Source organism: Bidens hawaiensis, unplaced genomic scaffold, assembly GCF_021521415.1.
Source record: "Bidens hawaiensis isolate Kalapana, Puna unplaced genomic scaffold, B.hawaiensis_p1.1 tig00005851_1, whole genome shotgun sequence".
In the NCBI taxonomy this organism is placed as follows: Eukaryota; Viridiplantae; Streptophyta; class Magnoliopsida; order Asterales; family Asteraceae; genus Bidens; species Bidens hawaiensis.
The window spans coordinates 619,892-634,432 of NW_027491385.1; the positions used below are offsets into that span (position 1 = coordinate 619,892).

The 14,541-nt window shown below is 34.6% G+C and overlaps 2 protein-coding genes across 2 annotated transcripts; one reads left to right on the forward strand and one right to left on the reverse strand.

Moving 5' to 3' along the window:
* The first annotated feature begins 525 nt into the window (after nucleotides 1-525).
* On the forward strand, nucleotides 526-6,706 carry LOC143630904 (uncharacterized). The gene is made up of 15 exons (XM_077099794.1): nucleotides 526-693; nucleotides 1,466-1,984; nucleotides 2,157-2,255; nucleotides 2,370-2,422; nucleotides 2,698-2,755; nucleotides 2,959-3,041; nucleotides 3,302-3,379; nucleotides 3,599-3,678; nucleotides 5,407-5,582; nucleotides 5,670-5,744; nucleotides 5,834-5,881; nucleotides 5,978-6,076; nucleotides 6,168-6,250; nucleotides 6,489-6,562; nucleotides 6,639-6,706. The coding sequence occupies exons 1-15, from the start codon at nucleotides 526-528 to the stop codon at nucleotides 6,704-6,706; spliced, it is 1,761 nt and encodes a 586-aa protein (XP_076955909.1).
* Nucleotides 6,707-6,738: 32 nt separating this feature from the next.
* LOC143630843 (YTH domain-containing protein ECT4-like) lies at nucleotides 6,739-10,020 on the reverse strand. The gene is made up of 8 exons (XM_077099745.1): nucleotides 9,948-10,020; nucleotides 9,450-9,475; nucleotides 9,183-9,360; nucleotides 9,028-9,104; nucleotides 8,477-8,947; nucleotides 7,899-8,384; nucleotides 7,618-7,830; nucleotides 6,739-7,515 (listed from the first exon to the last, which is right to left on the reverse strand). The coding sequence occupies exons 1-8, from the start codon at nucleotides 10,018-10,020 to the stop codon at nucleotides 7,279-7,281; spliced, it is 1,761 nt and encodes a 586-aa protein (XP_076955860.1). The 3' UTR covers nucleotides 6,739-7,278.
* Between the last annotated feature and the right edge of the window lie 4,521 nt (nucleotides 10,021-14,541).

Below are 14,541 nucleotides of genomic sequence, written 5' to 3' on the forward strand. Positions count from 1 at the left end.
GTTTTTTAAAGAAAATTGTAATTTTAGGATTTCTGTAAATTTAATTTTTTTTGTGTGAAAAGACAACTTTGCCCCTCATTTTAACGGTGTTAATAACAGAAAGGCTATTGAGAGACTCGCTCGGGTTACTTTTAGAACCACAAGGACTCAACCTATTCATTTTTTATTTAAAGAACTCAAACCAAAGGGATGCAAAAAGAAATTTTCACTTTTATGTATGTATATATAATATCCAAATGTACCAAGTTTTAATGGTAGACGTTAGCATCACTTGATCAACAAAGATACTTTCAAGTTTAGAATTACGTGACTGATGACTTGAGCAATGAACGAATATTACTCGAATCTCGATTAACACTGGCCTACATGCCTCCAAATCCATTTTGGCAGCAACGATTACGTCATTTCAATCTCAATCAGTCGTTATCATAAATCTCAACTGCTCTGTTCATGCATTCCGTATTTTGCGTCAGTTTCCGTTGATCAGTTCATCGCAATCTCAATTAGGTTATATTAGCTTAATCGATGGAGGTTATGAGTGTTTCCGTTAGTTCTCCGGTGTTTGTATCGATTCGGAAGAAGAAGATGACGGTTAGTTACCGGAGGTTTGCGTTCAAATCCACGGCTGATTTATTATATTTATCGAATCGGTCTTCAATCGGTTACGGAATTCGAGCAGTTCATCTGGATGAGGTAGAAACTGTTTTAATTGTTGTTATTAACCTAATTTATTAGCTTATTGTGTCTGATTTGAGGAGATTTTGATAGCTGCCTAATAATTGATTGATTAACTAGCAATAATTTTAAATTTAAAGTGATATGATCATGTTAATGTGTGTGAGGATTTGGAAATTTGCTGTGAAGTGCATATTTAGTGATTAATAAGACTGTGTTAGTGTGTTACTTCATTTAAACAAGATTACTTGTGTCAAACGCTTCATATCTAATTACTTCTCAGCCAAAGTTTATGCTCATCAACAACAAAGTTTATTTGAATGTCGTTAGTGATGTACCACCATATTTTTTGGTTTTTTGTGCTGGTTATCTTATAGAATTAATGCTTCTATGAAAAACTTTTAGCTTCAAAAACCATCACAAACACTAAAGTTAACAGATAAATGTAAAGTTTATTACGCATTTCGTCTGTTAAAAACAAATCCTCTACTTTCTAGGGAAGTGATGCTTTAAAAAGCAGAGTTTAGTTCCCTAAGATTGAATTATATCATACATAAGATCCCAATTGCAAATGCTTGATTGATTTTACCAGTTTGCGTTAAGTATGTGAGAGCCCTACTTGTGCAACTCTTACCTTAAACATGACTATTGATAAGCGTATTTAGTGGTTGATTACTAGCTAATCTTTCATAACAACTTTTATTCTGAATCATTGATATGCTGGCACATTCTTTTATACTTAACAACTGTTAATGAGCAAATCATCTCAATGTGGTTATGCATTTTATAGGTAGCTTCTGACAAGCCAGAATCGTTAACCGGTTTGGTCAAAGATGTTGACTGGCCATCTCCAAGCGATGAAGTCCCGTTTTGGAAGAGGAAGTTTCAAACTCGTGATATCAATCCAGAGATTCCTGTTAACATAGAGAAAGATTCTGATCTTTTGCATGTTGTTCATGTGACTGCTGAAATGGCACCAATAGCAAAAGTCGGTGGTCTTGGTGATGTTGTAACTGGGCTAGCTCGTGCGTGTTTATTACATGGACATAAAGTTGATATTATGCTTCCTTTCTATGAGTGTATCCAGAAGGACGACATTCAAGAATTATCATTATTGACTACATATAATTCGTATTTTGATGGAAACTGGATCCAAACTAATGCATACAGTGGATTAGTATCAGATATTCCAGTTATATTTATTGAACCAATGAACCAATTATTTAAAGGTGAAGGTGTATATGGAGGTTCATACAATGAATTGGAAGCTTATTTATTTTTTAGCCGTGCGTGCCTTGAGTGGATGCAGGTTTGTAGGTTGTTATACACATTTTTCTAGTTGTGATGAAAAAATGGTTATCATTCATTGATTTAGAATATTATCTATGATGATGTATTATTGATTAGGTTCTATATCCATATGTACACATTACCTTCAAGAAATCTGAGAATATGTTTAAGAAGTCATTGATTAAATGCAGGTGACTGGAACACAACCTGATATCATACATGTCCATGAATGGCAGACAGGTGCACTGCCACTGCTCTACTGGGACATGTACTGCTATCTTTCACTTCAGGTATGACTTTAGCTTGAGGCTGCAGTCTAGTTTGTTTGTTTTTTTTTTCCCTTTTTGGTGATCCTGAAGGTTCTAAGAGAATCCGTTAATAGAACTAGAATTTGTACTTTGTAGAAACCAAGAATAGTATTGACAATCCACAATATGGAGCATTATGGGGAATGCAGGTATTCTCATTATTATTGCTAATTTGTTATTGATACACATGTGATATGTTTTCTGTGTGTGCATTAACTGAACATAATTATGGTTTATGATACCGTTTTTCTTATTTCCTGTGTTTTTTCAGCAGTTTCATACCTGATTATCGCGTTTGTTTTCATATTAACATAATTTTAAATTTGAAAACATAGGAGTGTCTTAAACATCTGTTTATGCAAGCCAATGGTCTCCCAAGATTTAGATAAAATCATAACTAAGCATACTTTGGTTCTTTTGGCAGACAAGAGCAGCTCAATAAGTGTGGCCTTGATGGATCTTTATATGCAACTGCTGACAAGGTAAGTCATAATATTAGTTATGTTTCATCTCATCTCTTACCAATGAATGGATTACTTTCTTCTTTACCAAATTTTCAATTGAAATTAATCATCTTTGAGCTATGATATTAAGATGCAGTTTTGTGTTATCTTGTTTTTAGTTAACTATATTAGATGGAGAAATTATTATTATTAATTTTATTTTTGTATATTTCAATTAATAGGCAATTGATGATCGAACCATTGGCCACAATCCTGAAAGGCTGAGTTTACTGAAAGGAGCCATTGTGTACAGCAATTCAGTAGTGTAAGTAGTTTATGGACTTCTGCAGGCAATTCAATTTGACCAATATAATACATGGCATGTATACTTGATAGTATTTTCATCATGACGAGGTATCATTATGCCAATCTGTTCGGTTTAACCCACAATGTATTATTTTGCCTGAAAAATGCAAGTAAATAATCAAAAAAGGACTTCATCATTGAATCTAAGAAACTCTTAATTATTACGCTTTCTACACTGCTCATGAGTTATGACAGGTTATTATTGTTTCTGTTTTCCAGTACGGTGTCCCCAACTTACCTCCAAGAAACACTTTGTTCTGGATGGCTTGCAAATGCTTTGCTAACAAATCGTTACAAGTAAGCATATTGGGCATTTAATTTATTCTACTCGTGTTGCCACTTTGTTATAACCCGACGCGTGTCACCATTTGATGCACTATTTACATTTTCTTTTGTTTTCTATTTTAAAACTTGAATTTTAATCAACTCATTTCTGTTTCATACATGGTGCTAGGGTTGCATATTGGATTTCCTGGTTATGTCATATCCTAACTGTCTGATTATCATGTACTGTAGGTACCATGGTATTCTAAATGGGATTGATACTGTTATGTGGAACCCTGCTTCTGTAGCATTCTTGCCTGCCAATTATCATGGTAATATACCAATATAAATCATTTTTGTTCATATTCCTTATGGCTTATCAAATAAATGCACTGCACTAACATTTTGCTGATTCAGAACATAACAAAATTATATGGTTATCCTAAATAGTTTGATTTTATAAAGACAAAATACGAAAATATACATGTATAGCCATTTCATATACACATCACTCATTAGACTTTTTTCACATCAACAATGACTTAAAAACAAATGTCATACGCTGCACCATATCATATATAGATGGACATATATTAATTATTATTCGTGTATAGATCCACACATATATTATTATGGAAAATTGGATTTTAATAATCCAAACTATTAACCTTTGATCATTATTAATCCAACTTACAATATGACTATTAGTAATCCTAACTTTTAGTTTTGTTACCCGCAACAATCCCAATCTAATAAATCACCAACTCCGTTAGTTATATTCTATAAGATATTATGAAATTACCCAAATACCCTTTTTTAAAAAAGAAAGAAAAATATATGAAGTATGGGCTGGGACTTCCAACATATACAAAAATAATTAATATATTTAAATGTATTTTATTAATTATTAATAAAAGTGGTCCAACTTTGTTGTCCATCCCGTCATCTTTCGCCACCGGTGACCACCACAGTAGCTAGACCTCCTCCACCGGCCGTCCACTACCATAGACAACGGCTTCCAACAAACACACCAAGTTCCAACTATAACAACAAATCGGAGCTGCAAGATATATAGAACTTTTATACCTATCATTGACGTCGATTGCTACCTACCGGAGGTTTTAGCGGTGCTAGTTTATCAAGCCGAAAGAATCCAGCTCTAATTAGGTTTCCACCAATTTCGAATTTCATTAGATCTAATTGTCGTAAGTCGTAACGGAGGAGCCCATTCGAATCCTAGGGTTTCAGTTTCGACTTCTTGCGAACGGAGCTGGGCCACGCCATCAGTAACGTCGCCGCCTTCGTTGTTTTCGGACATTCTTCCCGGCGCCCGTGCTCGTCGGAAGAATAAGGCATTTTACAACGATTCGTCTACAATCGCCTCCACCGGCGTATAATGGAAGCAGCGATGTGTGCGAACCTCCGAAGACAATGATTCAGCGACGGATCAAGCAGTTGCAAATCGGTAATGTCCGTCGCAACGGCGGACAAATGAGTCTAACTGAATTACTTTTTCATCCCTTAATCCTTGGAAATCCTAACCGGTTATGAGCTTGACCGAAGAACGCCAGTTGATGGTGGATTTTCCGGCGATGTTAAGGCTCCGGCGAAGTCATTGGTGGTGACTGCTGGTCTTGGGGACGACGGGGATGGAGCCAAGATAATATTTTATTAGTTATTTTAATATTTTATGGCCCCGCCTAATTTGTTTTGTAATTATTTCAATCAAGGGTGGTTGTTTGGGTATTTCACATCATCTTAAAGAACTTAACTAACGGAGTTAGCGATTTGTTAGACTGGGATTATTGTGGATAACAAAACTGAAAGTTGGGATTGTTAGTAGTTACATTGTTTGTTGGGATTGATAATGGTCATTGGTCAATAGTTTGGATTATTAAAATCCAATTTTCCTATTATTATTTGCGTAACTCATGACCATATGCGTGAAATTGTCGTGACATGAGTTTAACACAAAAATGGCTACTTTCGTGATTTTCTTTTTTAGAAATATAACTTTTAATGTAAATGCACCGCTCTAACATTTTTCTCATTTAATCAAGCTTGCGACACTGGTGGAAAGGAAGTATGCAAACAGTATCTTCAACGGGGGCTTGGTTTGGCCTTTGAAGGTAGGGTGCCTTTAGTTGTTTGCATTTCTAGATTGGTTGCTCAAAAGGGTCTTCATCTAATTAAACATGCAATCAGTCATATTGAAAAGCATTTAAGTTTGTTACATGTTATTTTACAACTAACTAGTCTTATCATATTCACACAGAATAAAATACTCAAATTAATATATGCCCTTCTTCCTTGTTTATTATAGGGTGGACAAATGATAGTGCTGGGAAAAGCTCCAGATGGTAGGGTTCAAAGAGAATTTGATGATCTAGCTAATTTGGTAAATTTTTGTTGAACTGTTTGTCTTTGTTTTATTATTATTATTATTATTATTAATCTAATTGCCTATCGCTTGTTTTGTTTTTCTAGCATAACAAAGGTTCTACAATCCGAATACTCTTGATGTATAGGGAACGTGTCATGCATAAATTAACAAAGAATGCTTTGAATTTGCTACAAACTTAAAATTCTCTCCTTTCATAACATTATATGTATGCTAATTGCAGTGAGGAGCTGTCACACATGCTGTATGCTGGTGCTGACATGGTGTTGGTTCCTTCTATATATGAGCCATGCGGACTTGCTCAGTTGATTGGAATGCGTTACGGATCGGTAAATGATTCTGTTAAAAAACATGCTTCTTTCCTTGCTATGATATAATTATCTGCATAGTATAAATGTCGCCGTATGGTTGATTATTCAGGTACCAATAGTAAGGAAAACTGGTGGTCTTGCTGACACTGTTTTTGATATGGATGATCACTCACAACCTGAAATGGCCAACGGGTAATCATTTTCTGTTGGTTTAAGGTTTTTTTAATTTTTTTTATGACTTACATTCTTAGCTAAGTAGTAGGTTTAACCCTTTGAATAACTAACATTTTAATTATTATATATCTTTTTCCTTAAAAACTGTATGAAAGTGTTGCGGGTCAACCTTACTTCCCACAAATAGGTTATGTATTTGAATACTTGATCAAGTATATCTTGGATTAAAATGTTGTTATTTCTTTTTCTATACAAGATTCGTCTTTGAAGGGATTGATGAAGGTTCTCTAAGTCAGGCTCTTGATCGCGCATTTTTCTATTACAGTGAAAGTAAATTCCCATAATCACTTCATATTATTACCAATCATTTCCGTGTATTAAGAAATCTTTGTACTATTCGTTGCAGAACCAATAGAGTGGGCGAATATAGTTCAGAAAGTTATGCAAATCGACAACAGCTGGAAAGTACATTGATTTATACAACTCAATAAGAGTGAGATGGTGACCTTCTGAGTGGCACCCTAATTTTGGAAGTGATACAAAACTAAGTTCCCCCTAATTTTTAGCAGCTATTTACATAGTTCATGTGAAACCTTTGACATGCTTTGCATGTATTAAGTAGTGAGTTTGCATACTAAAGAAACTTATTTCCAATGAATCCTCTATTTTAAAGCACATAATCACGTTTATGTAGATAACCAAAACCTTAAAGTAGCAAAAAGAGGGTCAGGATATTTTCATTCATTCCTTTACTTGAGAAGTGTACACTTGTTTTGGGGAGCAACTGACTTAGCACCCTGCAATAAGCCCAAAAAGAACATCAAAATTACATTAAAAAGTCTTCGGTTGCTCGCCATCACCTACCTCTAGAAACAATGAAGGGATGAAAAACTACAAGGCTGCGAAAGTCAGACGCTCAACTCCATACCTTTACTAAAACGAGAGGGTTATTCATCCCGATTGTTGGCGTCAATTCATGTAACTTCAAGGCAACAATATCCAGGATTCACAGATTCAAACTTCACTTTGCAGACGAACTAAAATATTTACTGTACTTCCTTATGTTCTTCCACATGAAGTGACTCTGCCACTTTATCAGCAAGTTGCGTTATTGAAGTATCGTCCACAACCGGTACGTTTTTTGTAAAATCCCGCTCTTTAGACCTCTTTTCCTGAACATCTTTCTCTTTATCATCATAGTAACTGAAATCATCTAACAATGATGTACTTGCATCATGGTCTTTAAATATTTTCAACATCGCATTACCCGCTTCTAGTTTCACCTACTCGAAGACAAGTTCAAAAATCACAAACTTGACCAAAACCGTGACCTCTAGAAGTCTAGATACAGATTTAAAGAATGTGTTTTTAAAAAAAATAAATACCTCTTGTGAATCTCTACTATGAGTGACCGGTTTCTTGTCATTGTTGTCGAGAATAATATGTCTGAATCGACTATTGGGGACATCTTTAATGATGTGCCATTTTACCCGAAATTGACCACTCCATCTGTCCTGGTGCCAGTATTCTGCATCATTCACAAAATCTACAGGACACACCATTTCAGCCACCCCACAAAACTGTCCACTAGCATTCACCTGTAAATAATTTTAATCATCAGAAACTCGCAACATTATTAATTTGTTTATTCATTGAAGAATCTTACTGAAAAGAAGAGGAAAACTGGACAGGTGGCATCAGATTCCTTTGATTCTTGATAAGCAGCATCTAGTTTTCTGTTTCCCAATGGTGTACTGGCCCAAACACTGTACTTGATACTTTTATGAACATTTTCTTCACTAAAAGACTTTATTACAAAAAACTTAGCAATGTCATAAGTTGTAACAAAATCGGGTCGGTTGTAAGAAACGTCGTTTTTACTGTCACCAGTATTGTTAATATTATCATTTCCCTTTTGTTTTGATGCCCTTGGTCCTCTAGTAGTACCATGTGATTCATTGATCATGCTAACTGCATCCCGTTCCCTATTCTTCCCACCTTTTTCGGACACAAAGCAGTTTAACTGACTAGCTTCCCCATGAAAAATGGAATTCCCATTATACCCTCGAAAAGAGCCGCTTTGTGGATATCCTCTTGTAGAGGAACCTGATACCGCCCCGTATCCATATGCTGCTGCCTGTTGCTGTGGAATCTAGATATCAAGAACACAAGGTTAAAGTTGCACACTTACACAGTATGCTTAGAAACGTCAAATTCAGAAAAATATATAATTAGTTCACAAACCTGACTGAAAATGTGGTCATACGAGCCATAAACCCCAGTTGGCAAAGGGTATAAGGCTGCTGATGTCAATGAACCTGTGTAGCTGCTTGTATCTGAGGACATTGATCGATTTGGTGCTGAATCACCAGAACCGATGTCCCAGGGATATCTATAAAATCCCACATTATTATTTCCAGCATATTGCAAATAATAACCAGATCCGGGACCCAGAAAGACGTTCTCAGAGAACGCCTCTTGGCCACTGTTTACTGTTGAAGCATCGGTTGGAAAAGAAGCAGATGCAACTTGAGGAGAAACGGGTTGCGTGTAGTAATTTGGGGATATTGGGACTTGATGTGGTGAAAACAGTTGACCATCTATCATTAATGGAGATAAAGGACTAGCAACCGGAGAAAATTGGCCGTATGCCACTTGGGCATCATACCCGTATCCAGGGTGAAAGAATAATGATGCATTATCATTATACATAGCCTGCATAAGATCAGAAACATAGTGATCAGAACATCTGAATTCAATAGTTGAAAATAGAAGTTAAAACGTTTTATTCTCACCGGAGGCTCAATTTGCAAATTATTAGCATGAAGATAGTTTGAATAGTCTCCCCAGATAGCCGAGCCATCATCATAACCTGACGCTGAAGTACAAACACACAATTAAAGAAGACCACAAAGATTACATTGTTAACCGTATGTTATAAGAAACCAACCTCCATAAAAGTAGGTTTGTTCTTGAGTAGTAAAAACATTCGGTTGGTTCACAGAGTTCCGAGCTCCATTTGCATTCAATGGTTCTGATTGGTTGGAAACGTTTCTTATGGGCCCTGTGAGGACGGCATCCGGAGGAGGATTTGAAGACATAGTCCTTTCGTTTTTGGGAGAAACAGGCTGATAACGATACAAATAAATTACTAACTGAACAAATTATTTAAAAACACATACAAATGGAAATACAAGACCAAAATGCTAAAATGTACCTTATCCGCAGGCACAAGCACATCACCTGCTAAAAAATCATAATTGTAAAGAGTTAGTAACTTCAATCATAATAGTAACATTGGTTATAATAATTTGACCATGTCATGATGCTGACATGGCACAGTCAGCCAATCATATTACTTGAAAGCGATGGCGTGGCTCATGAAAAATACATATCATTCCACATTGACCATTGACCAAATCACTAGTCAAAGTCAACATATCAAATTCAACCAAAGCTTCATTTATAGGGCTACAATAAACTAGATGCCCGATCCGAACACCAAACCGAAGATCAATCATTTATTCAACCCGTGTAATACTCGCGATCGAATAAAACGATAAAAAGAATGAATGAATACTCCAAAATCAATCAATGACGCAATGTTGAATAAAAAAAACAAGATCAATCATTTGCCCCAAATTATCACCAAAACACATTTCACATTATTATTAATATATATTATATTATTAGATAAAAAGCAATGAATAGATACCAGCATGCAAGGGCAAATCTGGAATTGAAGCAGGAGGGACTCGATCTTTAGCCTGTTGACCTTTTTCTTCCATGATTCTTCAACAAAACGCCTCAAATTGAATCTATAATTATTTATTTATTTATAAAAATTATTGAAGGAAAACAAAACAAAATTGGGAATTCAAAATTGAAGGATCAAATTTGAAATCCTCATGAATAAATTATTATTGGGAAGAAGATGAAAAATGAAATGGAAAGGCTTTTAGACTTTTATTTTATTAGGTTGTATGAATATGAATATATAGATACAGATTTATTTAATTTATATATATGTGACACGAATGGGCCCACCCGCACTTGTGCGTGTGTGTCCATATGGGAAACTTCTCACTCTTTTCCTTTTGGCATTTAAAAATTAATTATTTTTTCGTGTTCATCATTTTTAAAAACGGTAACTTTCTTGTATATAGGCTATCATACTATTCAGTTTAAAGAGCCACTCTTACCAGACCAATGTTTTCATAACCAAATCAGACAACAAACCGTACGAGCAACCGGTTCACCGGTTTCAACCGGTTGGACCGGCTGAACAACTTTTCTCCCAAAATAGATTATTTAGGCTGAAAAAAAGTATTTAAAAAATATGTTTTTTTTTTCATAATAAACCGGTTCAACCGGTCCGGTTTGCGGTCAGATCAGTGAACCGGTTCGAACCAGCCGGTTTTCTGGGAGCCGAACGATCTACATAGAACTGCACCAGTTGGTAGACCGAATCTCGGTCGGACTGGTCCGATCCAGTCTCAACATTATTGGGCTAGACTATGTTGTATTGACCGGGCCCATACTAGCTCTAGAGTTTGTCTTGGGCGTTCCGGCTTCGAATTCGAATTGACTACCTCGCAAGGCCTGGCTCAAATCTTCCATTACAAATATTTACCCAAGTGTTATAAGTGGAGATCGAACTTAGATCTCTATTGGTCTATTGGGGAACATAAACCTCCTATCACTAGAATTTAATTAATTTATTTAATTTAGTTTCCGTTTTCATCATTGATTTAATTGTTAGAATATGCTTTCCATTAAGTATTTAATTTCGATCATCAAATGTTGTTTTTGTAATCATTAGTCACATTGTTCTTAAAACTTTTAATAGTAAAAAGTTCTTATAGAGAAAACTAAGTTTGACTGATTATCAAAGTTAGTAGGATACCCGATTGCCAAAGAGGTTATCAAGTATCGGCTTTTGCATATTCATTTGGTATGTGCCTTGGATTCAATCGGTAGTAACGAAGAGAATTATTAGGTGGCATGCGAATTTATTTGGGTACTGCAACATGTGCCCCGATGTGCCCTTAGAATCGTGCTTGACCGGTAGTTTGGATCAGTAACTGAACCCCATCGGTTTAACTGCATGGTTGGTTGGTCCCTATGGTTTGCATATATTACACGTTTGATCTTGGAACTTAACTACTTACAAACTTGATAATTTTAGTTAAACCAAAATTATCAAGTTCTTGGATCAAACGTGCAATATGTGCAAACCATAGGGACCAACGTGCAATATGGTTTGTAATTAGTTAAGTTCTTGGATCAAACGTGCAATATGTGCAAACCATAGGAGCCAACCATGTAGTTAAGTCGTTTTTTCGATTATAAGATCTGGATATGGAAGTCACGTAGTCATTAGTCACACATGTAAAATAGTGTTTGTCGACTAATCTACAAAGTTATATTTCTGGACATGTAAATGAAATACTTGTTCAGAAAAACGGCTTGTCATAGGCTACAAACGGTAAACAAATATGCATAAAATATCTTCGTTTGGCTAAACTTTTCCTCGACTCGAATGAATCAATGAAGATGCAAACAAATATAGTATTTTAAATGCCCCAACAATATTTGTTGGACGTTCTTATCGACAGAAAAATACCCCAACAATACTCTCCCAACCCATTACGTTCTTTAATTAAGTTAAGTTACGGGGCAATGCGGTTGAATTTTGGATATCCCTTAGTACATACAAAAGTATTTACAAATCTATGATGGCGTTCATGTTGTAATTTTGTTATTTTTAGTATATCTGGTTGTACATACAAAACCTGAGAACTCTTTTATTAAGCTTTCACTAGTGAACCAGTAGCACAACCAGTCTGATTTTGAAAACATTGTTGTCCCTTTAAGCCTTGCTCTGATACTAGTGTTGGCACATAGTATTATCATCTCTCGACCGAACTTCTTATTTGTTAGTGACCTAATTGGATCACAAAATGTCAGAGAACACAATGGAACACGATGAAGCGAAATTGAAAATATGAACTGAAATACAATAAACATATATCGTAAATTGCTTACAGAAAGATTATTATTTACAGGGCGATTGACTGGTTTTATAGGAATCGAACATACACTTGATTAATGATTGCATACTAACTCGATTACATACTAATAACTAGACGCATGCCTCACTACAACTAAAGTCTTTATGGCCCAATAACAAAGAACAACTTAATTACAATCTATTAACAAGTGCTTTAACATAACTTAATTATATAAGCGCAGCCCATAGAGTTTTAAATGGCACAAGGATTAAGGTCCAATATTAAAAGCCTCCCAGGGCCCAGGCTCCCAGCTTTTAAGAACACTAAAAGTACATGTGCATAAAATACCTGGTTCTGGACCTGATCAAGAACCGGTTCCTACCCGTACCTTACCCGCAGATAGGACCTGATATAGGATTTCTCCTCAAAGTCGTACCCGGAACTGGAACCGACCCGGAACTGGAACCGACCCGGACCCGGTGGAACCGGAAATAACCGGTCAAAACGGGACCCTACCCTACCCGAAACCCGAAAAAAACCCGGTCGAATACCCAACTATACCCGGAACTGGTTCCTACCCGGACCCAGATTTGACTTTTGTTGACCATAGTCGAAACCAGTCCCCACCTAGTTCTAGTTCCTGAAAATACCCGATTTATGTATCTCTAAAGAATCAGAATTTGAATCAACCTCAAGTTAAAATTACAAATTCATAATAAGAAAAAAAGAAAATCAAATCTAAGTAACTACTACATATTATATATATATATATATATATATATATATATATATATATGCTATGTATAAAATAAAACTCACTTGAGTTGTGAAAATTCTAGAAACCCATTCTCAACCACATGTTTTTAATTAATGTTTAAATCTTGTGGTCCATAATTAAAGCGAATAAAAAATGTAAATATAAATATAACCTTTTCTCTCTTCTAAAAACATATATAAAAATTAGTAAAAAAATGTTCAAAAATATAAAAACATTTTTTTTTCGATGTTTCGATGTTTTGTATTAAATGTTACAACATATATTACATGTAACAAAAAAAAACAATGTTACATAGGGTTTTCGCGGGTTTTCACAACTCAAGTGGGTTTTCATTTTAACCTTACCCTATATATATATATATATATATATATAAGGGAGGGTTATACTAAAAATAAGTAGTTTCCTAGGAAGGCTATGAATAAATCATGGCCATTGGATTATGTTAATAAATGGTTGAGATATAAAATTACCAAAAACCGACATAGTTTCATAGTAGAACTCTTTCATCATTATAACCGTCATAGTTTTCTAGAATTATTCTTTCATTATAATTTTTAATGCCATATGTCAAAAATCTATTGGTTCTTACCATTCATAGGAAACTACTTATTTTTATTTGAACCATTTTCTATATATATATATATATATACTAGATTTTATCCCCCGTATTACGAGGGTTGTTTTACATTATTCGTTTTTAATATTTATGTATGTATATTTGGATTTTAATTTTATTTATTGTAAAAAAGTTAATAATTAATATACTTAAGGTTTGATGATAAAATAGTTTCACAAATAAATGATATGTTATAATCCGATTTAAAAGCTATCTAGGTTTGGTGATACCTATTACCCGTTTATTTTCTTTATTATAAAATTGTTTCTTGATTATAAATAATATCTTTTTAAAATAAAATAGGATAGTAATTTTTAGTATATTCGGATTTTATAGGATTTTCATATAAAATATTTTATTAGATTATTTTTTAATATAATGAGATGTTATAACTCGTTTAAGAGCTATCTGGGTTTGGTGAGACCTTTACTCGTGAATTTGGGTCAAATTCGTGAGAAGCCTTCATTTCCAGATAAAGCAATCTGATGGCTTGAGAGAATGGTTGTTTTACATTTTTTGTTTTTTAATATTTATTTTTTGGATTTTAATTTTCTTTATTGTATGAAAGTTAATAATATACTTAGGGTTTGATGATGAAAGAGTTTCATAAATAAATGATATGTTATAACCCGTTTAAAAGCTATCTGGATTTGGTAACCCATTACCTGCTTATGTTTTTTACTATAAAATTATATCCCTATTTATAGGATTTTCATATCAAATAACTGGTAAGATTAAATTTTAATTTAATGAGATATTATAACCCGTTTAAAGGCTATCTGGTTTTGGTAAGACCCATACCATGAATTTGGGTTAAATCAATGAGAGGCCTCCATTTAAAAATCAAGAAATCTGGTAGCTTTCATAAAAGGGGGAGTGACCATATCGTGACACATAGGAT